The sequence below is a fragment of the Canis lupus genome, chromosome 23 (genome assembly GCF_048164855.1).
Source record: "Canis lupus baileyi chromosome 23, mCanLup2.hap1, whole genome shotgun sequence".
In the NCBI taxonomy this organism is placed as follows: Eukaryota; Metazoa; Chordata; class Mammalia; order Carnivora; family Canidae; genus Canis; species Canis lupus.
This window is the reverse complement of record NC_132860.1, coordinates 22,875,138-22,902,173: the sequence shown is the minus strand read 5'-3', so window position 1 is coordinate 22,902,173 and position 27,036 is coordinate 22,875,138. Positions and strand designations below refer to the sequence as shown.

Sequence of the window (27,036 nt, the reverse complement as noted above, 5' to 3'; positions counted from 1 at the left end):
GATGCAGGGCTCAATCTCACAACCCTAAGATCATGACTTGTGTCACAATCAAGAGTCTATGTGCTCACTTCAGCAGCACATATACTAAAACCAAAAGTCTGAGGCTTAATCAACTAAGCCACTTATGTGCCCCTGTTTCAGGCATTTTTAGATAATTTATATGTGACATTCCATTGCCAACAGAACAAACAGATGATCTAAGTATAATCACTATTCCCACGTCATGTATGATAAAAAATGGTGAATTTTAAATTTTCCCAAGAATACAAACCAAGAATGCCTTACTCCTTAACCCTTTGCCCCAACCATCGAGTTGTATCTCCTTATTCGTATTATGAGGAATGAACAATTCTCTGATTCTTTCATTAACTTTAAGGTTCAGTCCAATAGTACCCTTTTAAGCATGTCTCTCAACCCAAGCTAGTCTCTCTAATTCCATATCCCAATTTTTTCTGTCCTTTTTTCCATGAATTTTATTGAAATGACTCATATTCCAGTCCTTTTCTCAGTTATTACACAAATAACTCACTCACTGTGTTTTACTGTCTCTATAAACATTCTTTAGGTAGATTTTCTTTCTTCATGTCTGCACATATATTAGACATGTGTCATGTCACTCTAACTCTACTTCTGTACTTGAGTCAAGAAGGAAATTTTAACATAGCATAACTAAATCTTCTTTATGTGCTCCTACCAGAGCCAACAAGACTGACAAGGAGTCACTCATTCACCAAAAAAGACCAACAACTATGCCACGTATGTACTAGAGCCAGTAATGGTCCCTGGAAATCCAGAACCAACACAGCTTGGGACTTCAAGAAGCTCAATGTCAGAAATTAATCAAATGTTTATCTGAAAATTCTTGATGGGTCAGTTGAATTACTCTGTCTCCCATTTAAATTTTTTTCCCAATTGTGTCTGACACATTCAGTACACATTTCTGAAACATCTTTTTGCCACTACCAACTCCTATAGAAGCCCACTTCAATGTCATTCCATTGGATACCTCTTTGATCCTGTAACATCCTGATTTTTCTCTCTCCAGGCACTGCATCATGGATTTCACCTCTTTGTAGTCTTTGACAGTTACCAGCACATGGAAATCCTGTTGGTTTTCTTCAAGGAATGTTTCTTCCCTATTGGACTTGGAATTTATTACATTTTCCCAATGAGAGTAGCAGCACCAAGACTGAATTGAAATGTGTCCTTAAATTTGAGGGGTCCCACGGGGCATTTGCAGTTGGACCCAACCCAACAGGTGAGCATGTACCCTCTAAGAGCACTGGCTCTTGGTCACTTGAATATCTAGACTCCCCCAAGATGGTGAGTAATCATTTCCTTTTCCTCTGTCTCATGCCTTCCTCTTTCATACCCACACTTCAGTCCATGTCTACAAGATTTGGCAAAGTAGGTGTTCAGTGTGTGGGATCTTAGAAAGGTGAGGGCTGAAAAAATTCTTAGCCATCCAGTTCTGCCACATTTTTACAAGAGGAAACTAAGACTCTGCTCTGGGTCATTAGAAATGAGTGAAAATATCAGTGAGGGTGATAAAACATGAGAGACACCTAACTCTGGGAAATGAACAAGGGATAGTGGAAGGGAAGGTGAGCGAGGGGTTGGGGTGACTGGGTGATGGGCGCTAAGGGGGGCACTTGGGATGAGCACTGGGTGTTATGCTATATGTTGGCAAATTGAACTCCAATAGAAAGAAAGAAAGAAAGAAAGAAAGAAAGAAAGAAAGAAAGAAAGAAAGAAAGAAAGAAAGAAAGAAAGAGTTGGCCACACAACTAGCAAAGGTGTTTCAAATTACTCTGATAGAATTAGATTAATAGCTATATATTTTAAGAACTAAAAATCCATATGCATGTACTAATAAGGGATTTTTTCTACTTCATGGTATGAAGGACAATGTACAAGATTAATATTTGATGAGCAATGACTGTTCATGCTATGGCATCTATGAAACCACCAGAAATAATTTTTTAAATCAAAAGAGAATGTATTTTAGATGTCACATTCTGCCAAGGGATCCCTTTCTCTTCATCCTGCTGGTTGGGGTGGAGTTATAGTCACTCAGCACCTACTCCTTTTCTTGCCATCTGTCCTGTAAGATTTCTGCTGGGGAAGCAGATAGCAGGCATCACTCAAGGCTGAAAACATCTGTCCACACACCCTAAACCTTGGCGTGACTCAGCATGACTCAGCATGACTGTTGGGCAGTGGGGACCCAGGTCCTGACCTAGAAGACTATGCAGACCAAGGAGATAGGGACCAGGGTATTGACTCAGACTGGGGTGCTGGGAGAAATGCCTTTTTTTGCACTATGGGAAGGCAGTAGTGGAGGCTTAGACAAAAATGGAATATGAATTAATGGAAAAATGAAGCTTATTTAATCAGAAACAAGATGGCTGGAGGGGATAGAGAAGGCTGGCCTTGTAGAAAGTAAAGCCATTCAGTAAATGTTTTCAAAGTACCTGCTAGTACTAGACACTAATTTCAGTCTTTGAATTATAAACAAGGCATGCATCTTGCCTTCTAGGAGTCCTGGTCAAAAACAATAGTTAAACATAATATAGTGTTACACTATTTCCTATACTTGTTAGCATTATGTATGTGAGGATTATGACTCTCTAGGTGTGGTTCCTTTCAGAGAGTAAGTAATGGACTACAAGATTTTGTAGAATTAAGGAAGTGCAAGATGAGCCTTGAGCAATGAACATGAATTTTTCATGATGGTGAATACCTGTCCCTCATCTCCTTTCGAGCAAGCTGCATGGAACTAACTAAAACACATTGAGACAGAGTAACTTCATCTTAGAGAGGAACCCCAGTGGTGCATGGTCAGGGAAGGAGACTTCATCACTCATTAAAAGGCTCTACCTTCTTCCCCTGTTCTATGTCATAGGCTTCATATGTTTACTGGAGTCAGGAAATCACAAAAAGGAATAGGGTGTCAGGTGCCATCTGTATCCTTAGTAAATAGGGCAGTCAATATTTTAGCCAAATGTTGCCATGGAGGATTGAGAAGAACTCAGTGACACCAATACCACCTACTTCTTAGGTAACCTTGGGCAATTTGCATAATAATGTCTCCATGTCTTTGAACTATAAGGTGATAAAATGACTTAGTTCCTAAGGCTGTCATGAGGATTAATTTAGTTTCTGGCATAGAGATAGGGATGTAGTTATATGCTCACTTAGTATTATCTGTTGTTATAATGCTATAATTAGTATATACATAAAACTATTAGGGTCACATCTTACTCTCAAAAGATGATTGGAAGTACAGATATTTTGAAGGTATTCTATTTCTTTTCTTTTACTTTTAGTTTTAAAATAAAATTGAGTATATTTTAAGTACAATTGTGTATATTTATTATAAAATTGTGTATATACATATATATGATTTGATATACATATATGTAGTGAAATGATTACTGCAGTCAAGTTAACTAACCTATCTTTTCCTCAGTTACCTTTTTCCTTTTCTTTAGTGTGTGATGAGATCACCTGAAACACTCTCAGCAGATTGCCAGTATTCAATACTTATCACTAACTGTATACATCATGCTGTACATTAGAGCTCCAGATTTTTTCACCCTATATAACTACAACTTCATACCATTTAACCTACATCTCCTCATTTCCCCTACCTCCAAGCCCAGTAAATACTGTTCTACCCTCTATTTCTACATATTCAATATTTTTTAGATTCTACATATAAGTGAGATCCTGCAATTTTTTCCTTGTGTCTGGCGTTTCTTGATTCCTGTTTCCAACAGATTTGGTTGATTTTGAAACATTATTCAGACCTCCCAAACAATCCTATTATTGCTATTTAGCCAATAGGCCATCATGTTGCAACTTCTGGTCTACCTTCTCCCTCTCTGACCCTCCCATTCACCCATTCCCTTTACTTTCTATCCCTGTCATACTCCTTCTCCCATATTCCTCCTTGGATCAATGAATGTCTCTACAGGCAATGTAAGACCTTAAGTTTGGGCTTAGAAGAAAAAAGACTGACTTTCAAGAGATAAAATGTAGAAAGCTTAGCCCAACACAGATGCTATAGGGACTCCTAAAAGACTGATGCTGAGTTCTTCTCTCCTGCCTGCAGATGAGAAAGAAAACATGAAGCCCAAACTGGCTTTGGAGAAGTTAACATATATAATGAGGTCTTACCCTGGTAACATTTGGGAAGATTATTGTCAGGCTCTGTAAAGGGAGGTGCAGGGAGATTACAGACATTATTTTCATTGTCTGTAGCCCTAACTTATCACCACAGCACTGCCTCTAGCATGGTTTAGTGTCCTCAGTGATTGGCACTAGTTAGAATGTCACACAGACTTGTTTGGAGTAGTGAGGTTCCAGATTAGTGCAAGGCAAAGAGAGAGAGGCAGTAGGCTAGGTCTGGGGAGTAATGGGAGAATATCATACATGAGCACTGTCTTCTTCAACCAAGCTTGCAGCTTAGCCAAGAGTCTGGGGGTCATTTAGGCAGGTATGGGGCTCTAGTGTTCTCGTGGACCTACCTACAGCCTATAATCTGACAGCCACTGTAATCCAAGTTAGGGCTTCTTTTTTTTCTGAACTTGCTTCCAAAGTTTTCCTTACTTCTCTTTCACACTTTCCTAAGGAGATGCAACTTGTTTCCAATGTTTTCCTTATTTATCTCTCTTTCAAACTTTCCTCTTTCAAACTTTTCCTTCAGCCATGTTGAAGGTGTATGGTGTGCAGCTGTGGCCTAAACCCTGATCTCCAATCTTCAGGGTATCTAAGCGGGAGCTAGAGTACCCATTTGTGTTTGAGTCCACAGTGAATGTCTGTGTAGGTATTCTTCTGTGGAAGGGACACGGTCTTCCACAGCAGCAAAATGGGCTTACAACCAGCGTCCCCTCTTACTGGCTTTGTGAGCTGGGATGATTCTTTTATCTCTTTGTTTGTCAATCCCCCACACCTAAAGAGAGGCAGTGTAATGTAGACAGTAGGAGATCCCAGACCACCTAGGTTCAAATCACAAATCGGCTACTTATCAAGACATTTTCTGTACTTTTTAATTAAGAGACATTAATCCAGTTCAGAGTATTGGTGTAAAGATAAACTAAGTTAATCTATATCATGAACTTCAATTATATCTTAGTATTCACTCTAGACTCAAGAAATATTACTTACCATTAGCATGAATTATAGTATGTTTATTTGTAGAACTACCATTTTAAATGAGATTATTTAAATATCCTAGAATAGCACCTGACCTGTAGAAAGATATCAGAGAAGTATTAATTCCCATTCCCTTTTCCTTTGCTATAGTCTAATTTCCTCTATTTCTTTAAATGTCTCTCCTGTGGTTTCTGGTCCCTTAGTCAACCTATTTCCTGTTCAGTTTCTGATCAGGGATCCCTGGGTGGTGCAGCGGTTTAGCGCCTGCCTTTGGCCCAGGGCGCGATCCTGGACCCAGGATCGAATCCCACGTCAGGCTCCCGGTGCATGGAGCCTGCTTCTCCCTCTGCCTGATCAGATTCTTAATAGACCTCTTATGCTTCAGAATCATGAGTTGTACACGCTCCCCGTGAAGTGAGGGTTTCTTAAACTACAAAGTCGCTGTCAGCTGACTTCCATGTAGGTTCATCCCTTAAAGCTAAGCTCTGTACTCTGTCATATCTGGGAGGATGGTCTTACTAGGGGAAGGGTAGGCTTTTGTTGTACATCTTAGATCATTGCTAAAAAATAAATATTGGGCTTTGAAGTGTCTCTATATCTTCAAGAGTGGGTGGCGTTATTTTCTAGAACTTTCTTTTTGCTTTGAGACATCTATTCCCTAGGGAATCCATAGCTCTGGCCTGAATCTCTGCCACTGTTCCAGACTGTATCTCTATTGATCTTCATAATAACCCCATAAGATAGATACAATTATTACCCTTATTTTATAGATATCAAGACTGAGCTCAGAGGAGTCAAGGCATTTATGTCTAGTTGAAAAGATGGGGAATCTTATGTGGTAGTAGAATATAAACTGCTACCATGCTATGCTTCCCTACCCTTTCCTATGTTCGTCCCTGAACTCACAGTCTATCTCCCCCAAGAGTCCCAGGCTCCACCCAGAACCACTAACCTGAGCTGGCCACATATCTGAGCCCACAGACCCGTAGCCCTTCTAGTCCCTGATAGCTGGCAGCTAGCCCTGCCCTCCTGTGACCTCTGATATACACATCTTGCACATCAGCTCACAAAGTCCTTGTGGGGACCTCAAGTTTGCTGAGTCAAAGTTCACCAAAAAAGTCTAAACTCTAAGAGACTCCTGTTCCCAAAGTTATAGTCCCTGGCCTCTCTGTCCTTCCTCCTTCATCCACAGGTCAGTTCCCTGTTTTTCTGGGCCCATTCACCTCATGCTCCTTAGCAGTTCAGCAAAAACCTTAAGAACAGTGAATGTGACTTGGGTCAAAGAGCCAGCATTATCTCTTATGTGTGTGACCTCAAGCAAATGCCTTGACTCTTTTGAGCTTAGCCTTGTCATCTAAAAACAGGGATAATAATTGCATTATGTTAGAGAGTTGATATGAGGATGGAAGAAATATGATACACTGCCTGCAAAGTAGTAGTTTCATTGATTGGACTTTAAAACATAAAAGATCTCAATAAATTAAGGTAGATTTTTATCATCCATGAATCCTGTCCTGCTCCCATGACTCTCCTACCTACTCTCCGTCTCCAAACTCTGCCTCATTCCCCTTTGTGTTCTGTTCATTATTGTGATTCCTTTTATTTAAAGGAAGTGATTCCAGATATTTAAAGTGGGACTTGGGGATAAGCAATTAACAAAAGGGGTATTTCTTGGAAAGCCATACTCTCCAAATGGATTATCTTTAGAGGCTTTAGGGAGGGAAAGGAAAGTCAAGGTCAATGACTGGATCCCAGGAAGGAACACTGAACAACTGGATTCAGGGCCTCCCAGATGCTGAGAGTAGGAACTTGCTGACAAGCCTCTAGGTGCCGGCGGGGAGGAGAGGGGGGTCCCTCATGGGGAACTTCTTGAGCTAACAGCAGCACAGACTATGGAAAATAGTTTCTGGATTGAAGTGAGGAGATTCTGATAGGACAGAGTGAAGAGAAATGCACTAGAGGTTGGGGCAGGGGGCCCTCTGTCACATGAAGGAAGTTTGCTTAGTATGAATGTTGGGTCTGTGTCTTCTTCATATCCTTTGGGGCTTCTGATTTTAGGCCAGGCTTCACAAAGCCCTAAATTCCTATCTCTTGGAGCCCTGACTGGGGAGGGAGCATTGAGGTTTTTTTACTACATTCAAAACTTTCTTTCTCTGCTTCCCCATTTGCCTCAACACATAGACTTGATCTTTTGATTCATCCAATCTAGAAGTGTGAGGCCAGTTTCCTTTAATGTGTATTCATCACTGAATATATGACAAGGGAATGGAGAATAAAATGTAATGGCATAGGCCTCCACAGGGTTATGTGAATGTAGGAATTCATTAAGACCAAACTTTAGCTTAGGGTGGGAACCCCCTCTGAAACACCTCTGTCATATCCACACAGTCATGGATGAAACACTTTCTCTCATGGCTTTTCCACTGAACCTTTGTTTTTGTTAGATAACTTAATATTTATAAAGTTCTTATATAAGTGAAAATCCTTTAATCTTATGTCACACAGTATAACTCAAACTTATGTTCCAAAAGACAGTTTTGCCATATTAGAGTGTTATATATTTGTTAAATATAAATTGCATGTGCAGTAGCAAGTGTTGGGGGCATAACAGTGAACCAGGGAACCACAGTCCTTGAATTCACAAAGCCAACAATTTACCTGAAGACAGTGACTACAGCCATGACTTCTCCCCTTAGTCTACTCTTCCTGACCTCAGAGAAATAAGCTAAATCATATGTTATACCAAGTATTTACTATACTGCCTGGCACATAAGTAAGCCTTCAATTAATGTCTGTTTTTTATTTTTTTTATTTCTTTAAAGATTTTATTTATTGATTCATGAAAGACACACAGAGAGAGGCAGAGACACAGGCAGAGAGAGAGAAGTGGTCTCCATGCAGAGAGTCCGATGTGGGACTCGATTCCGTGACTCCAGGATCACGCCCTGGGCTGAAGACAGGCACTCAACTGCTGAGCCACCCTGGTGTCCCTAATGTCAGTTTTCAAATTATTATGATTGTTAGAAATGAACTGGTGTAAAGTCCAGAATAAAATGGCTTTCAGCTACAGCAGGAATAATTATAGTTAGACACAATAAAAATAGCAAACATTTTAGGGTACTCAGCACATATAAAACACCACTTTGAACTTTTTGCATATATTTACTCAATGTCACTGCAATCTTAGGAAGATGGTAAAACCCCATTTTACAGTTAAGAGAAATGAGTCACACAGCCAGTACAAGGTGCTGAGTTGCCAGCTCTTCAGGTAGTCCAGCTCCAGAGTCCATACTCTTAACCACTGTTCTTCACTGCCTAAGACCTTCCTGCAGCAAAAGGTATGAATCTCTGAAATGGGTTAGTGGGGATGGCTATGTAAGAAGGGTGTCACATTCTTTCCTAGAGGTGTATGGGAACCAAAGGTAGAAGGGTGTCCTCTCTTCTTCTCACTTGAGCCAACACACACACATACATTTCTTACCCAGTTCACTGCTGAATGAGAGGACCTGAAGGCATTTTGTTAGTTGAACAATATTGGGTTCAATGATGTACCCGGTTTAGAAGTTAGGAAGCTTATGAATTTAATCAACAAATATTCTGTGTTGGAAGAAGTACTATTTAGCCTACTGTTTACACAAGAGAACACTGAAACTCAGAGAAGGAGAGAACTTTCTCACTATGATTTAACTTGTCATGGAGATGCCCAAGCTAGGACTCAAAGCTCTTGATGCTGTACAATGACTTGCACTGAGCCCCTTTGTTCATTTGGAGAGAAGGAGCAAATGGAATCTAAAATATCTTAGGTGGTTTCCATGCCAGAGCCAGGGCTAGGCGGGCTTCTGGTTATTTCTTTAAAAATAAATATATATTTTAAATACATAAATAAGCCAACCCTACTCAGAGACTTGGAGGGAGAGGCTGCACCTCCTGGGCCCTGGGCCTACAGATAGGACTATCAGAGCCTTGTCAGGGCCCCCTTCCATGGCTGAGTCAGCCTAGTACAGGGGAGGACAAGCCATGTCATTCTGATCTGGATGCTGAGTGAGAGAGAGTACAAAGGGCTCACAGTCCATAAACTCAGGCTATGACTGTTCTGTCCCTAAGAAAAGAAGCAATGTTCAGAGGTCTATGTATCTCCTGCAGCCCCTTTTACGTGCCTGAGCCCAAAGAACTCTCTTGTTCTAAAAGTGTTAGCAAAGCCATCACACTATATGCCATCCCATCCAACCTTCATCTTGCCCCACAGAGCCTCCTCCCAGGTCTACATGCCTATATTTGCATAATAGTCAGTAATCATTGAGAAATTTACTGCTTCAGTATTTTCCTCTCTCTCTTGCTTCAATGGCTCAGTGGGAAAAATGTGTGTGGGTTTTTGTGGGTTTTTTTATTACCCCATAAATTGGCAATAGATGTAATTTCACAACTTTATTGTGTTTGTGTAAATTCACAATAGCTTTTATTAGTGCAACCTTTGACAGAGTTCTATTTTATTTTATTTATTTATTTGAAAGAGGGAGAGAGAGAGAGAACAAGTAGGGGGGAGTGGTAGAGAGAGAAGCAGACTCCCCACTGAGCAGGGAGCCTGATACTGGACTCCATTACAGGACCCTGGGATCATGACAAGAGCCAAAGGCAGACACTTAATTGACAAGGCCACCTAGCCACTCTTTGACTCATAGTAGATTTTAGTTTTTATTGTCTGGAAAATTACATTATGGCAAATAAAATAGGAAGCCACTATGAGTTCAAAAAATAAAAGCTATTTTCTCTAAGCCTCAGTTTTTTATCAATAACAAAAGCATTATAAAACTAACCAAATATTCTGAGAATATACACATTACCACCTAGTCTTATGCCTGACACATGGGAGAAAATCAAGGAAAGACATCACATAGTTTTTTAATGAACAATTCCTGACCCTGCTTGAAGGAGAGTAGAGAGTAGACACTATGGAGTGAATGTTTCAAAAGAATGCATAGTGTGGGTTGGGATGTAGATGTGAATTCAATGTTTTATAATAAAAAAGAGTTTAAATCACAAACAGCAGTTTGTCCTCCTTAATGCCCATCACTCAGTTACCCCATCTCCCCACCTACCTCCCCTCCAGCAACCCTCAGTTTGTTTCCTATAGTTAAGAGTCTCTTATGGTTTACCCCCCTCTCTGTTGTCATCTTATTTTATGTTTCCTTCCCTTCTTCCATGTTCATCTGTTTTGTTTCTTAAATTGCATATATGAGTGAAATCATATGGTATTTGCCTTTGATTTATTTCACTTAGCTTAATACCCTCTACTTCCATCCATGTCATTACAAATGGCAAGAGGTCATTATATTTTATGGCTGAGTAATATTCCATTGTGTATACATATATGCCACATCTTCTTTATCCATTTATCTGTTGATGGATATCTGGGCTCTTTCCATAGTTTGGCTATTGTGGAGCTTGCTGCTATAAACATTGGATACATGTGCTCCTTCTAATCACTATACTTATATCCTTTGGATAAAGACCAAATAGTGCAATTAGTGGGTCATAGGGTAGCTCCATTTTTAACTTTTTGAGGAACTTCCATACTGTCTTCCAGAGTGGCTACACCAGTTTGCATTCACACCAACAGTGTAGGAGGGTTCCCTTTATTCTACATCCTTGCCAACATCTGTTGTTTCCCAAGTTGTTAATTTTAGCTATTCTGAGCAGTGTGGGGTGGTATTTCATTGTGGTTTCGGTGTGTATTTCCCTGATGCCAAATGATTTTGAGCATTTTTCATATGATTATTGGTTATTTATATGTCTTCTTTGAAGAAATGTCTGTTTATGTCTTCTGTCCATTTCTTAACTGGATTTTTGGGGGGGAGAAGTGTTGAGTTTGATAACTTCTTTATAGATTTTGGATACTAGCCCTTTATCTGATAAGACATTTGCAAAGATCTTCTCCCATTCTGTAGGTTACCTTTTAGTTTTGTTGACTATTTCCTTTGCTGTGCAGAAGCTTTTTATCTTGATGAAGTCCCAGCAGCTCATTTTGCTTTTGTTCCCCTTGCCTTTGGAGAAGTTGTTACAGCCGAGGTCAAACACAAAGCTGCCTGTGCTCTCCTCTAAGATTTTGTCAGATTCCTGTCTCATATTTAGGTCTTTCATCTATTTTGAGTTTATCTTAGTGTATGCTGTAAGAAAGTGGCCAGTTTCATTCTTCTGCATGGGGCTGTCCAATTTTCCCAACACCATTTGTTGAAGAGACTATCTTTTTTCCATTGCATATTCTTTCCTGCTTTGTCAAAAATTAGTTGACCATAGAGTTAAGGGTCTATGTCTGGGTTCTCTATTCTGTTCCATTGATCTATGTGCCTGTTATCATGCCCACACTATCCGGTCTTGATGATGTCACTTGTTTTATGATGTCACTTTTTATTACATACTTTTAAGCACAGTCTAGGTGTCAGTCTGACCTGATCTTATTTAATCATTAACACACTAAGCAGCAAGTATTCATCCCCCTTTTCCAAGGGATTAAAGCATAAATCAGATTATGTAAGGAAATATTTGAACATTATATAGCTAGAATATAATGTTATTTATATTATAGAATACTCTAACCATACAGATACATATAAACTAAAAATTGAAAGGTCCCATGTAAACCTACCTTCTTTAAAAAAAAATACATTTATTTATATGAGAGAGACAGCACAGGAGAAAGGCAGAGAAAGAGAGAAAAACTTTAGCACTCTGCATTGAGTGGAGAGCCCCATGCAGGGCTAGATCTCATTACACGGAGATCACACCTGAGCCAAAAACAAGAGTCAGGGACTTAACCAACAGCACCACCCAGAGGCCCCAATCCTATCTTCTAATAGCATTCTTCTCTAAAGGCAACCAGCTGTAGCTGTCTGGTGTGAGTCCTCCAAAAATATTTCTGATTATCCCAGAGGAAGGCAGTGAGTGGGAGGGAGGGAGTGAAGGAAGGAGGGGATGGGGAAAGAGATTTAGTATTTGTTTCTTTATCTCTTGAAAAAATTATTTCCATTATATTAAGTTGGAGGTAGTATTATCTTTTCTGCAATCCTAGGATAAATAAAGACAGACTAGTATCTAAAATCATTTCAAAAGTCTGACATTTTGAAAATCCAAGCTGATATCTTGCTATCCTCTGCTTTTTAGATATAGGGTAGGCAGTGCAGACATTTTCTCAGGAAATATAACTGGAAAAAAAGGAAAGTGACAGGGGTACCCAGATGTCCCATCTCTGCAAGGTGGGGGTTCCCACTTTCATTCAAGAGACCTACTTCTCTCATGTGAGGCTCCACCCATCTTGGCCTCTTAAATTCATGGGTGTCGCCTTCCCTCTAGTGGTCAAAGCAACAACTGCAGCCTACTTTTCTAAAGGGTTCTTCCAGATAACGTGTAAGAAAAAAAGTTACTAAAAGAGAAAATAGTATTTTGATTGAAATAATCCATTTTTATCATTGTGATTACCACTGACATTCTCAATCTTCACAGTAATAACTCATATTCTCCTGATTGTGGGCCACAGGCTGTGGGACATCAAATCCGAGAAGGTACTGTGGTACTCACTAGTCTAGGTTGAAATGGCTATAGCAGAGTGAACTAAAAAGTTTATAGATATTTTCCACAAAGAGTGAAATTGGACACTTTTCCAGATCAGTGGACAGGAAAAAAAATGGACAATGGGTCCCATATTGCAATGAGCAACACTAGCATAAACCCCAACCAATCATTAGTCCGGACAAAAGTACAGACTGAGTAGATCATGTCAAGATGGAGGCAAGAGGGATGAGAGAGATGGTGGAAGCAAGAAATGAAAAGCATTTGATCAGAATGATAGAAAAGGACAGACAGCACCTAACAGCAAATGATGGTGACACCAACAATGCAGATGATTGTGTAAATAAAGACAGAGGCATGACACACTTTGTAGGACGCAGCCACCTGACAGACAAAAGACTGGGTCATCAGTGTAGAGGATTTCATAAAGACAATCCAAAAAGGAAGCATAAATGAACAGAAGCTTAAAAGCCAAATTCTGAAATATTGCAACACAGGCTCCCCATGACTGTGGGAAGGATGTGGAAGGGTGAAAACCAGACCTATCTGAGCCAACATGGAGAGGAACATGGGCTCATCGGCCAAGAGTTGATATCATCAAGATATCTTGATGTTGGCCAGGAGGACATGGTGGAGATAATAGAAGGGATAGGATCCAGGCAGGGAAGACCAGGTATACTGTGAGGATAAAATAGAAGACTGTTGGTGTTAGTCACCATGGGCATGCTGGTTAAAGCCCTGCAGAGACTAACACCTTTTGTCTTAACTCTACTGCGAGATCTGGGTCACAGTTAACATGTCAGATGTAGAAGTGTGCAACAATGGATTTAGGAAACATTCAGTGATTCTTTACAATTCATGAACGATGATCAATCTAGGAGAACTTGAGGAAATGAGCAACTTTGGAGAGTGAACTAAGAAAACATTTGTCATTTTTGGAGGTCTGGAACTGATGGCCACTTTATCTCAGCCCACGAGGTGAAGATTTGAAATAGCATTTGACAGAAAACAAAACTGAATTAGAAACGAGTAAATAAGCCACAAATAAATACAAATTTGCATCAGAAACATGATTTGCTTCAATAATTTTAGGCAGTTTCTCACAAAATTCAGGTTTATTTATTGCTCAGATGTGAATTATCAGTCAGTTTTGCTGAGTGCTCATTTCCAAGCAGAGGCACAGGAATGCAGACTCTTTCCAGCATTTGAATTCACATCTCACAGTCCTTTACTTCTTGCCACATAGAAGGACAGAAAGCATGATGAGAAAACACCCCTGGTTTGGCCAGGAACACATGATTATTTTCACATTCCTTCAGCCAGAATCAGCTACGTGGCCAATGTAATTGCAAGGCTGATGGAAAAGATGGAGGAACACATAGATCCCAGTGATCTGTACTGTTTCTGCCACTTTTATCATGAGTAATCAGCATTACCTCACACATCCAAAAGCAACAGGAGTACTGACTGTGAAAGCAAAGGTGTGTGAAAGCACGTAGGTATTATGCATAAGTGATGAGGATAAGACCTGGAGAGCCAGAAGCCCATAATATCCATAATATCTTTTTTAAGATATTTATTTATTTATTTAGTTAGTTAGTTAGTTAGTTAGTTATGAGAGTTCAAGAGAGAATGAGAGAGAGAGAGAGTGAGAGAGAGAGAGGCAGAGACACAGGCAGAGGGAGAAGCAGGCTCCATGCAGGGAGCTTGATGTGGGACTCGATCCCGGGACTCCAGGATCATGCCCTTGGCAGAAGGCAGGCACTAAACCGCCGAGACGCCCAGGGATCTGCCAAACTCCATAATATTGACCAAATAACTTAGGCTTTGAAACATGTTTTGTCAGGTATTATTACAGTATAAGAGCACCTATTCTGGAACCTAACAGCCTGACTTGAGTTTTCCCCTCTGCCACTTACTGGCTCTTCAATCTTGGGACAACACTATGTGTCTCTGTGTTTCAGTCTCCACCTCTGTAGAAACGAAGCTGCTACAGATGCCTGACTCTCAGAGTTATTGTGAGTAGTAAATGATTTACTCTTCAATGCCTTGTGCATAGTGTCAGCCTTAATAATCATATGGTTACTTCTATTATTAATATTATTTTTTAAAGATTTTATTTATTCATGAGAGACACAGAGAGAGAGGCAGAGACCTAGGCAGAAGGAGAAGCAGGCTCCATGCAGGGAGCCCAGTGTGGGACTCAATCCCAGGACCCGGGATCACACCCTGAGTCGAAAGCAGACGCTCAACCACTGAGCCACCCAGGCATCCCTATTATTAATACTACATTTGAATTATTGTCATGTGTATGTTGAGGGTGTGGGAATTGGAGTGAGCAAGGACATGAAGATCACATATGGATGGAGGTGGGAGTCAAAGAATGAGATCACCCTGTCAATGGCTAAACATGGATCTTTCTCTGAAAAGGGAGAGATACAAGTCCTTTCTGGAGAACAATGTGGCAGAAGTGACATCTATTCAAGAGGAGCCACTTGTCCTATATCCATTCAGCGACCATTAGTATGCCAAGGAGAGCTCTGATTCAGTGTTTGCAGGAACCATGTGCCATGGACAGAGGTGCTGTTCTATTGGTTGCCTCATCTGTGGGTATGAGATAAACCTCTCCCCTTCCCACAAATACTAAAATATGGCTAGTCTATAAGTGTTTATAAAACTAGGTCCTAGGGTTCATGAATAAGTACTCCATGTAATAATCACTTGGAAAATATATATATGTATATGTATATGTGTATATATGTATATATACACACACGTACACACATACGTTACAAAGAAAAATGAAGTTTCTTCTATAGATAAAAAAAGATTGAATGGACATTTAAAAGAGTAGAGAGTACATAAGTAGACTTTAGAAAGGGATGTGTTTTTATCAGGTATATCAAAAACAGAGGCTATCCCTAAGAGAAGCAGCAATAACAGTTACAAATGGGGAATTTTTAGTAATGTACAGAGATTTTTGATGGATTATGATGTAAGCATTTGATTCAAAAATATTTGCAGGTAAGTGAAAAGATGGTTCATAGAAAATTTAGAGGCCTTGTACAATCTTCTACATTATGACTAGACACTTAAAACGCTAGTAAATGATTTTTCTGGTTTTTCTGGGGTATTCATTGTGGTGGGTAATATATAACATAGCCTGTTTCATTACTGTGCAACTCTGATAGTTACAAATGTCTTTCCTACACTGATGTAAAAGTTTACTTTCTTATAACCTAAGGCCATAGACTTTAATTATTTTATACAAAGGAACTCAGAATATGAAGATTTACTTTTTCCTCAAAATACTACCTTTATAGCCATGTGTTATCTATCCATCTCACTTTTCATAAACATCAGTTTTTCTGATCCCTTTTTTTTGTATGTGTGTATGTGTGTGTCTTTTTTAACAAGTTTATTTTTGATTGGTGTTCCCTTTTTAATTTCAATTTGATTGTAAGGTTTTTGTTATCCTTGTTCTGTTTTCTTCCTTCTGTTCTTCTGCATGTATAGGTTCCTACCTTAATTCTTATTCAACAATGGGCTAACAGTTGCCTTTCAGCACTCAAAGACAGATTTAGGTTAAGACATCTAATATAAATATTACTTATTAAGCATAAATATTATTTATTAAAATGTATTTGTTGCATTCATCTATTTCATCATGATGACATCATGAAGAAATATGGAAAGGGAATGTCTGGTACATTTTCTCCTTTAATGTCACTTCTAATATATTAGTAAACTCTCTCTTGTCAGCTCCTGGCAGTATGAGCTGATCATCTTTTCTATGATCCCAAAGTCTCCTGGTAAGTGTACTGCATTTCCCTAAGGCTCATTTCTACCTATATCAGTTCTGTGTTTGTATATTTTTCTCCCTAACTAGACCATACAGCTCTTTAAATTAAGGATTGTATTTTTTTCACCTTTATTTCTCAAGTACTTACTATAAAACCTGGTACAGATTAGGCAGTTAATGAATTTTGGTGAATGGATAAATATTAAATGATTCCTTAGATATTTATTAGATATTTACCCTGCTACACATTTATCATGGGACTTAAGAAAGCAAATAGAGATATCCAGGCATATTATAGGATAGATATCCATCAACTCAAAGTAGTGGATATACTGAAACACTTACATGCAAACAGGCACACTTTCTTACACATGTTATTCATAAATAAAGCCCATTGACATAGAATAAAATAATGTGGATTTTATATATACTCTCATAAACATAGCCTTGCCGACTTCCTTCTCCCTTCTGTTAGGATCACCCACCCTCACTCATCTCTCAGATGCAATAGTTTGAGTTACCTAACCCTCCACCAAGTCTTTAGCAGATATGCAGGGTCCCATTTAAGGAATGATTGATGGGCTGAATACTTTCTTTTAATCTGATGAGAACATGAAGGAGAGAAAAATTTCCTCTCATTTTGACCACAAACTCTGTTTGCATGGATATATTTGACTAACCTGTGCTTATCCCTATTACAATGCATTTTTCTCCCTGGCCCCATCTGTCAATAATACTTTTGCATCCAGCTGTTCAGTAGTGATAGCATCTGATAATGATGCTAAGAGGCTCAAGTGAGCTATCAGAGGAGGCAGGGCCAGTGAAGACAACAAGGCAATCAGCAAGAAGTCAGATAAAGAGAGCGGTTGGGGATGATATCTTCTGAGGGAACACTCAGTGGATGGACAAATAATAAAGAAAGGAGAACAATAGCTCTAATATAAAGATGCCAAGGCACAAGTCAACGCATAGTTTTATGTCTCATATAACTCTGAAAAAAGACACTGAGTATAAAACCAAGCTTCTCTTCCAATAACAGGAAATGAAAAAATCCCAGAAATCTCAAGATTGTTGAAATGAAAGCTCAAGCCCTATTGTGTAGAGAAAATAGGCGAATGAAGCCTCTCTGAATTTGCTTGGTCTTCATACTATATATAATGGGGTTCATGAATGGAGGAAAGAGAAAGTAGACGTAGCTCATGGTGATGTGGACCACATGTGGTGCATGCTTCCCAAACCTGTGGATGAAAGTCAGGCCAATCACAGTAATATAAAAGACCAGGACACTGCTAATATGTGAGACACAGGTGTTAAGGGCCTTAGCTCTCTCTTCTCTAGAGGCAATACCCATAACTGTCTTCAGGATTAAAATATAAGAGAAGAGTATAATGAGAGCATCTAGGAAGAAAGTCAAAGCAACCAGAATGACTGGGTACACACGATTAAATGTAATATCAGCACAGGCAAGTTTCATGACATCTTGGTGGAGGCAAAAGGCATGGGAAAGAACATGGGAACGGCAATATGGGAACCAGTAGAGTGGCATGATTGGGGGCACAATGGACATAAAGCCCCTCATTAGTACACCCAGTCCTACCTTCATCACCCGAGAATTGGTAAGAATGGAGTTATACCTCAGAGGAGTGCGGATGGCGATGAATCGGTCATAGGCCATGGCAAGCAACACACCCGATTCCACAATGGCCAGGGTATGAATGAAGTAGGACTGAGTGAAACAGGCACCCTGGGAAATTTCCCTCTGGTCCAGCAATAAGACACCCAGGACTGTGGGCATTGTAGTTAGTGTCATCCCAAGGTCTGTACCTGCCAGCATAGCCAGGAAATAGTACATGGGCTCATGAAGGCTGGAGTCGTTCCAAATGAGGAAGAAAAGTGTGCCATTGCCCAAAAGGATGAAGAAGTAGATCATAAAGAAGGGAATAGAGATCCAGTGGTGAATTGCCTCTGAGCCCAGGAAGCCAGTTAGCAAGAAGGGAGCAGCACTGTTATTGGACCACATGGTAGGTTTTTCAAGTGAAGAACTCTCTCAAGAGTTACGACCACTAAAAAATCAGTATTGTTTCTTTCTGTCCATCTTTCTGGAGCACGTCATCAGGCTATTTTTCACTTCAAACCTTACAAGCTTTTGTGGATTTTCTCAGTCTTAATTAATTCACAAGGTCTTTGTCTAGAATAAGAAATAACAGTAATGCTGACATATTAATAATCTCAACAATTTACTATTTAGTATCCAACTTTTATTCTTTATATCTCAGTTCTTACTCACAGTTCCTTAAAATCATTCCTTTGGGCTCTATTTTGTTCCCTTTGCTTTTTCATTCATCCTCATACTATCTTTTTTTTTAAGATTTTATTTATTTATTCATAAATAAATAAAGACAGAGGAGAGAGAGAGAGAGAGAGAGAGAGAGAGAGATTGATTTTATTTATTTATTTATAAATAAAGACAGAGAGAGAGAGAGAAGTAGTGGGAGAAGCAGGCTCCATGCAGGGAGCCTGACGTGGGCCTCGATCCCGGGTCTCCAGGATCAGGCCCCTGGCTGAAGGTGGCGCTAAACCACAGAGCCACCCAGGCTGCCCCTCATACTATTTTTCATATAAACCCTTTGGGTATTTCTTTCCAATTTGGGCCAGTTCAGATTTTCTCTCTTGACAACAACTATCTATTTGTTTCACTGATTAATCACTGAGGAAAATAATCAGTATAAACAAGTCTATTGTCATGAACTGTTTGAGAAATATTGTCATCAATATTACCATCTCAAAGGGACTGTGAAAGAGATGACTCACATAGAAGTCTACAGAAGTCAGAACAAGTGGGCACAGGTGGTAAACTCAATTTAGGAGGGTGGGATTATTCAGTAGACTTGGTGTTCAGAAATTTTCAGTGCTGCAAAGGATCTGAGGCCTATAACACCAGGGACAAACTTTAAAATAGGAAGAGAATTGGAAACTTCTACAGGAAACATTTTAAGGAAGACAGTCCCTAGAACAAAGGCCTCTTCAGAAACCAGAAGCCTAATACTTCTACTGAGCCACAGATTAAAAGGAAAAGAAAAGATGAGAGTATTGGAAAGGCAAAAGCAATATCAGAAATAATCAGTGCATCCTTAAACAATCAGTTTTAGGAAGTAGGTAAGAACTCCCATAGGGAAAGAGACAATGACTAGAGTGCTGGTGAAGACAATCATGCAGACCTTCTGATATTTATGAATCTAGAAAGCTATATCTAGAAAAATTAAGAATGGGTTTCTATAGAGAACTTTGAAATATTTTTATAATTCATCTATAATTATCAAATCAAGTTAGCTTTGTTTGCATAAGACCAAGAAATTTTGTGACAAGTTGATTACAATGATTAAAGAGAACTGCATAAAAAAAATACAAATTTCTCCCCACTTCAGTTGAATCAATATGTGACCAGGATCTTTTTACTTAATTTGTTTAAAGATTTATTTTGAGAGAAAGAGAGAGAGAGTTCCAGTGGGGAGAGGGGCAAAGGGAAAGAGTCTCTAGCAGACTCCCCACTGAGTGTGGACCCTAGTGCGGGGCTTGATCTGAAGAGCCTGAGATCATAACCTGAGCCAAAATCAAGTTAGATGATTAACCAACTGAACCACCCAGGTGTCCTGCTCAGGGTCTTTTTAAACATTATCTTATCTTAGGCAGCCAGGGTGGCTCAGTGGGTTAAGTATATGCCTTCAGCTCAGGTAATGAACCCAGGTTCCTGGGATTGAGCTCAGCATCATACTTCCCTGTTCAGCGGAAGAGTCTGCTTCTTCTTCTCCTCCCTGCTTGTGCTTTCTCTTGCTATCTCATCTCTCTTTCAAATAAATAAGTAAAATATTTTTTAAAAAATAAACATTGATTGTTGTCTCTTATAAACATCACCATTTCTACCTCTAAAGAGGAATTAAGGAATAATGAGGTGATGGTGATCTTTGCAGTACCTCCATTTCACAAAAACCTATAAAAACACCAATAGTTTTTTGTTTTTGTTTTAGAATTTGATATATGGCAACATCTCTAATAATGAGCAGTGAATGGTGGAGGGAGATAAATAGAGGAAAGGTGAATTACTGTGGAAGCAATAATCCTTTCTGGAGTACCCTATCGATGACAGAAAGGTCAGCATGGGTACTAAAGTGGCGGGTACCTTATTGATGTGAACACTGATACTATTGCTGTATAACTTGATCCACTGAACTACAACCAATGTGGGACTCACCTTGATAACACTTATCTACCTCTACACAGGAGAGATGTGTATATCATTATAGATTATAATTCCTACCTGCTGTACTCCTATAACCTTCCAACATTGCTTTTCTAATAATGGAGATATAGAGAAGGGATTAATGCTACAATTTATTGTGTAGGATAGAGACAAATGACCTCCTTAGACCTGTAGTCACCTAGAAAGAGGACCAGAGGGAAAAAGTAGGAGAAAATTCAAAATTGCTTAAACTATATAGTGATGTAAAAGTCCAAATTTAGATTTTGAATGGGTTTAGTCTCCAAAACTCTGTGGTAATCACTTTGGAATCCCTCTTTACTAATATATTTTGATTAACCTAATTTAGAAGAGTATCTTTTTTTTTTTAATTTTTATTTATTTATGATAGTCACAGAGAGAGAGAGAGAGAGAGGCAGAGACAGGCAGAGGGAGAAGCAGGCTCCATGCACCGGGAGCCCGATGTGGGATTCGAGCCCGGGTCTCCAGGATCGCGCCCTGGGCCAAAGGCAGGCGCCAAACCGCTGCGCCACCCAGGGATCCCCTAATTTAGAAGAGTATCTTATTCATTATCTATACTCCCTAGTAGCAGCTACATTGGCATTTAATTATAGAAGATTTGCCAGTACAGGAACTATCCACACAACCCAAACATGCCAAAGGGAAGAGCTGCTCAGTTTAGGGATTCTCTTAATGTGGAATATGACATTAGTGATAGTGGTAACTTCAGTGGAATTTCTTATCACCATCAGGCAAGCCTACAGGCTCCATCAGGGATATAGAGGTGACTGGAATTCACTATCCCCTTATCCCACCTGAGGGTCTTCTTTGGGCTGATGCTCTGAAAGCAGCTAACCCTGTGTCTTCAATAGTTTTGGAGAATCATGCAGATACATCTTAAGTTTCTTCAGCTGACGAGAGGCTTGGGAACTATCCCCGAAACCAGCTATAAAGACATAAGAAATTTGAGAAGGGAAAGAAGAGAGCACATTAGGATCATATTGACAAAATAGGAAAATCTTCTCTTTATTTCTGGATAATTTGCAAGCACCCCATACAATCAGTGTCTCCTGCTTCAATTTCTTCACACTTAACCTCTTACCTGAGAGTTTGTGCTCCTTTATATACATAAACTAGTATATATATTACTGTATATTAATAATGGGAAGCTATGGGCTGGAGACAACAATCTGAAAGAGCTTTTAAGTGATTGCTTAAATCTTACCTTAGATATGAATTAATGTAGGAAAATAGATATGTAGAGGAAAGTTGTGAACCTAGAAAAATCTCCATTTTAGGATAGAAAAAAAATATCTCAAATGAAATGGGCAAAGAAATAAGCAGAAATATAAAAGGATTGCAAAGGTGATCTATAATTATAAAAGCCAGTGGAAAAGAAATTTTATAGAAGTAGTGTTGTAGTTTAATAGTGAAAAATGTCACAGAATTGCCAAGTAAGATAAAAATTGAAAATATGCATTGTTTCTGGCAAATAGGTCTTTGGTGCTCTTAACAGTTTCTTTTTTTTTTAATAATAAATTTATTTTTTATTGGTGTTCAATTTGCCAACCTACCGAACAACACCCAGTGCTCATCCCGTCAAGTGCCCCCCTCAGTGCCCGCCAACCAGTCACCCCCACCCCCCGCCCTCCTCCCCTTCCACCACCCCTAGTTCGTTTCCCAGAGTTAGGAGTCTATGTTCTGTCTCAATAGAATGGTGGGAGTACATGCCTAATGATGATGAAATGGAAGATAAATATATAGTCAGAAAGTGAAAACAATATATTATTTACATTCTTCAGATGACACCATCAAGCCTTCAAGAGATTACATAATTTGTCCAAGGTCACACAATGAGTATGTAGCCTATAGGGATTCAAACGGAGGTTATCTGACCCCAAGCTCAAGTTCTCAGCTGACATCCATTGAATATAAATGGTTCTCCTGGCCAAGCTTGCCTTCCCATGAGGTATCCCCTTTCCTGAAGTCTTCATTTCATTAACAACAGCAAAAAATGCTTAGAAAGAGAAAGACTTAAATGCTTTCTCATTCTTTACAGAAAAACTGTATAAGCCACGTAGAAGAAATATTCTTAAAGCATCCCTGCTGCGTTTGAATGCCCGAGTTTCCTCACCTGAGCCACAGCTTTGCCTTTGTGGGACCTGAGCACCAAATGAGAGCATTATTGCTGCATCCTCAAGTGTGTATTCAGCGTTGTGAGGGGAGGTATATATTTGTTAAAGAAACAACTCCCATGGGAGTCATTATACCTCATTTCTATGTAGGCTATTTGGGAATAAATAATCCTCTTTTCTTTTTTAATTTGAGAAAGTTCTAGGCCATTGATGTTGGTCCCAATGCCCTCCCTTTCCTCTCTGGATGGAAGATTTTTAAGAGAAGCAGCATCTCTAATGCCATGTGAAGCATGACCTAAGTCACTTTCAAGTGTTTTATGGGTCCCTGAATGAGAGGATCAGTCCCTTGTTCTTGAATGTTGGCATTTGGGGAACAATATTCGTCCCCTCTCTTTTAAAACTGTTCATGAATTATATTCTCACACAACATAAGACTTTTATAAATAAGGTAGGTATTATCAGATCTGTCTCATAACACATTTCAGATTCAGTCTTCAAGATCTAAAAAAGTAAAAAATGTGTATTCTATACAATATATAGGGCACCCTCAGCAAGTTATACCTTGTAACACGCTATAAAGTACCTCTTGTTTATGTTAAGACAGTAAAGAAAGAGTAAATAACTGCTCATATGTTCAGGTCAGATTTGACCACATTATGATTTTAGGTCATGTCAGATTTTGCCAATAAATACATTTCATAATTCTTCAGAATCTTTAGTTTTAGGATTATAGTTAAGGGGTTTTAGCTTTTTTTTTTTTTTTTTAGATTTTATTTATTTATTTTAGAGAGAGAGAGTAGGGGGAAGCGCAGAAGGAGACAGAAGCAGGCTCCCCACTGAGCAAGGAGCCCAATGCAGGGCTCCATTCAAGCATCCCAGGACCCCAGGATCATGACCTGAACTGAAGGCAGACATCCAGTCGACTGAGACACTCAGATGCCCCAGGTGATGTAGCTTTTTAATAACTTTGATATCAATTCAATTCTTGTTGCATTCATAATAAACTAAAATTCACAAATTTTTTTAAAGGGTTTGCATTTTCAGTGCATACCAGAGAAATGAACACATTTGGTGCTCAGTAAATATTTGTTGAGTGAAAGCATGCAGAATCATGTAATTCGGCAATGGACTTTGTGGTCAAATTATAGAGTTCTTACTTTTATTTTAAATAAAATGAAGAGTTTTAGATTCGGTTCCTTAGTCCAGTAAGTCAAATCATGATATCTCATTTTCTTTATTTTTTATCATTTATGTATCTTCAACTTTTATGTCAACCCCATTACAGAGAGAAATGCATAACATGGCAGGATCAAGAAGACTGTGTCTTTTTCCTTCAGAAAGTTTGTTTGGTCAGTGAGACTTAAGGTAAGAATTTTCAACCACCCATTATAGAACTTATATTTTTCCAACCTGCCTGAAAGTCTGCTTTGAAAAATGATACGTGTAAATACACTCTCTATTTCTGTAATCTACACAGACTACTAAGTGGCTGGACTAATACTCATGAAAGGAAGTTTTAGTTTCAATAAAGCACTCTACCTAGATGATGCTATGTCACAGATTAAACTTATTCTCTTCCTCTTTCTTCTCTAACTAGGTCACCATATAGGTATAGACAGAAAGTCATAAGTGAAGTCACTGAGTTGAGCCTCACATATGGACAAGGTAACTGGCCTAATGATTCAGGGACAAGGTTGAAAAGATGTGTATAAGCGTGTTGAGGATTTAGTGTGTGGAGGATTTGTAAAGGAGGCTTTCCACTGAAGATAATGATGAAAAATGGGGTTACACAGTAGGTCTGACCTGACTAGGTTATGGAAGGTAGAGTGACTAACTACTGCTCCTGCTGCTGACATGATGTCTGGGAAGCCTGTCTCTATCATCTTGTCTATTTTCCTTGTATACAACAGTTGATAATTTGAACCCCAGCTGAATAAGAACTTGTGTCAACTAAACACAATGCTAAGGAATTGTATTCTCAGAGGCATTCTGAAAAAGTTCTTCAGCACTTATGGTAGCACCCGAAACTAAGCACTCAATCTCCTACACAGAGTTTGGGGACACCTTCACCAATAAATCCACCTCCCTACAATCTGCTTCCTCTATCTTGAAAACACCCATGCTGGTCCAACAGTGAGCAGCCTTCCTTTACCTCTTCAGCAACAAATACCATCAGATCCCAACCCACTGTGTCCCCAACAAGCATGACGATGATGCTGGTCCACTAGAGCTTGAGTCTTCCATTCCTCTTAGACATTAGTTATAGGTAAATTAATAAATTTTAACTTGAAAGTCCATGCCAGGTGACTGAGATCTTTCTTATGTGAGGGAACTAAGAGTTTTAACTTGAAGGGCCTTGACCAGTTTAGCTGGGATTCCTTCCATCAAATGTAACACTAGGGCAGCCCGGGTGGCGCAGCGGTTTAGCGCCGCATTCAGCTCAGGGCGTGATCCTAGAGTCCTGGGATCAAGTCCCACTTCAGGCTCCCTGCATGGAGCCTGCTTCTCCCTCTGCCTGTGTCTCTGCCTCTGTATGTGTGTGTGTGTGTGTGTGTCTCATGAATAAATAAATAAAAAATCTTAAAAAAAATGTAACACTCTAAAAGAGGCAGCCTATCCTTAAATTTAATTATATTATTAGAGTACGGTACAATATCACAGTAACTGCTGGCCATCACAGGGAGCCATAGATTTCCCACAGCTTCTGTGGCTTCAACTATGACTTGCAAAGCCAGCCTTTGCTCAGCCATAAGAACCTCTAAACTAAGGTCAGCAAATCAAGATAGGAGCAATCTGGAGTGGAATTTTCTAGTAAGACACTTGTAATGTTAAACCAGATTTTAGGATTTTGGTTTATATTTGACATCAATGGCTTGAGCATTGCACTCTGGGGCACCCTGCATCCCTCATGAGATTTGTGGAGGAATAATTCAAGTTTCACAACTAAATAAAGCTGAATAAGTTTTAGTGCACAGCCATACAGAAAACTTCTTCCCCAAATTATCTCTTGTACTTGCAAGGACTGAATTCTTTTCCTCTCCATATCTTCCTATTTTCTCAAGATAGAGCTTTATACAGAGGAGGCCAGAGTCCATAGTTGTTAAAAAGAAATCACCAGCTCTAATCTTTCTCCCTAAAGATGTACCTATAAAATGAAGAGGTCCTATATTTCTAGTTCTGGAATGGTTGTATTTTTTTTTTGTCTTTTGCCCTGCCACACCATCACCAGTCAAATGAAAATTTTATTTAAATAATCTGAAATACAAATGTCTTCCTTCCAGGAAACTTGTCTAGTTTTCTCAGTCAAGGGATGAGTTTGGACAGTATAATATTCAAAGTGGGAGGAGAAGAGATATATTTAGGTAAGTTTTGGGCATAATTAAAGGAAAGCATGAATAATTTACTAATGATTTTATAAAATTATGAGGGATTTCTGGTTTTATTAGGAAAACATGAAATGAAAATTAGGGGTTTAAGAGGTCTCTAGACTCAAACTAGAGTATTTAAAAGGACATCTGGAAATTCTATTTTAAAAATAATTCAGTAGATTTTTCTCAAAAAAATATATACAAATGGTCAATGAGCCTGTGAAAAGATGTGCAATATGATTAGTCATTAGGAAAAAGCAAATCAAAAGCACAATGAGATACAACATCACACTAGGACAGAGGCTATAATTAAAATAACAGAAAACAAGTACTGGTGAGGGTGTGGAGAAAGTAGAGCTCTTGTGCATTCCTGGTGGGAATATAAAATGGTGCCAGTTCTGAGGAAAATAGTTTGACAATTTCTCAAAAAGTTCATCTAAAGTTACAATATGACCTTAGCCATTCCATTCCTAGGTATGTATTCAAAATAAGTAAAAACAAATACTCAAACTGGTACTTATAGGCCAATATTTATTGCAGTATTATCCACAGTAGCCAAAAGATAGAAATTATTCGCTCACTCCTGCCCCAGGGTGTTCCTGGCTGCAGAGCTGATCTTAAGGAAACTGGGCTCCTGGGGTATACCCTGCCTTCTCTGTGCCCCACTCTCTCTGCTGCCTCCTCCAGGCACCCCAACCACTCCACCCACTTTACCTCAATCTTGCTTGCTACCTGATTGGACTCCAGGGGTCA

The 27,036-nt window shown here is 39.2% G+C and overlaps 1 protein-coding gene across 1 annotated transcript; it reads right to left on the bottom strand.

Moving 5' to 3' along the window:
- Positions 1–17,609: 17,609 nt before the first annotated feature.
- On the bottom strand, positions 17,610–18,545 carry OR51B4 (olfactory receptor family 51 subfamily B member 4). The gene has a single exon (XM_072795360.1). It carries the CDS (start codon positions 18,543–18,545, stop codon positions 17,610–17,612), a length of 936 nt encoding a protein of 311 aa, XP_072651461.1.
- Positions 18,546–27,036: the final 8,491 nt, after the last annotated feature.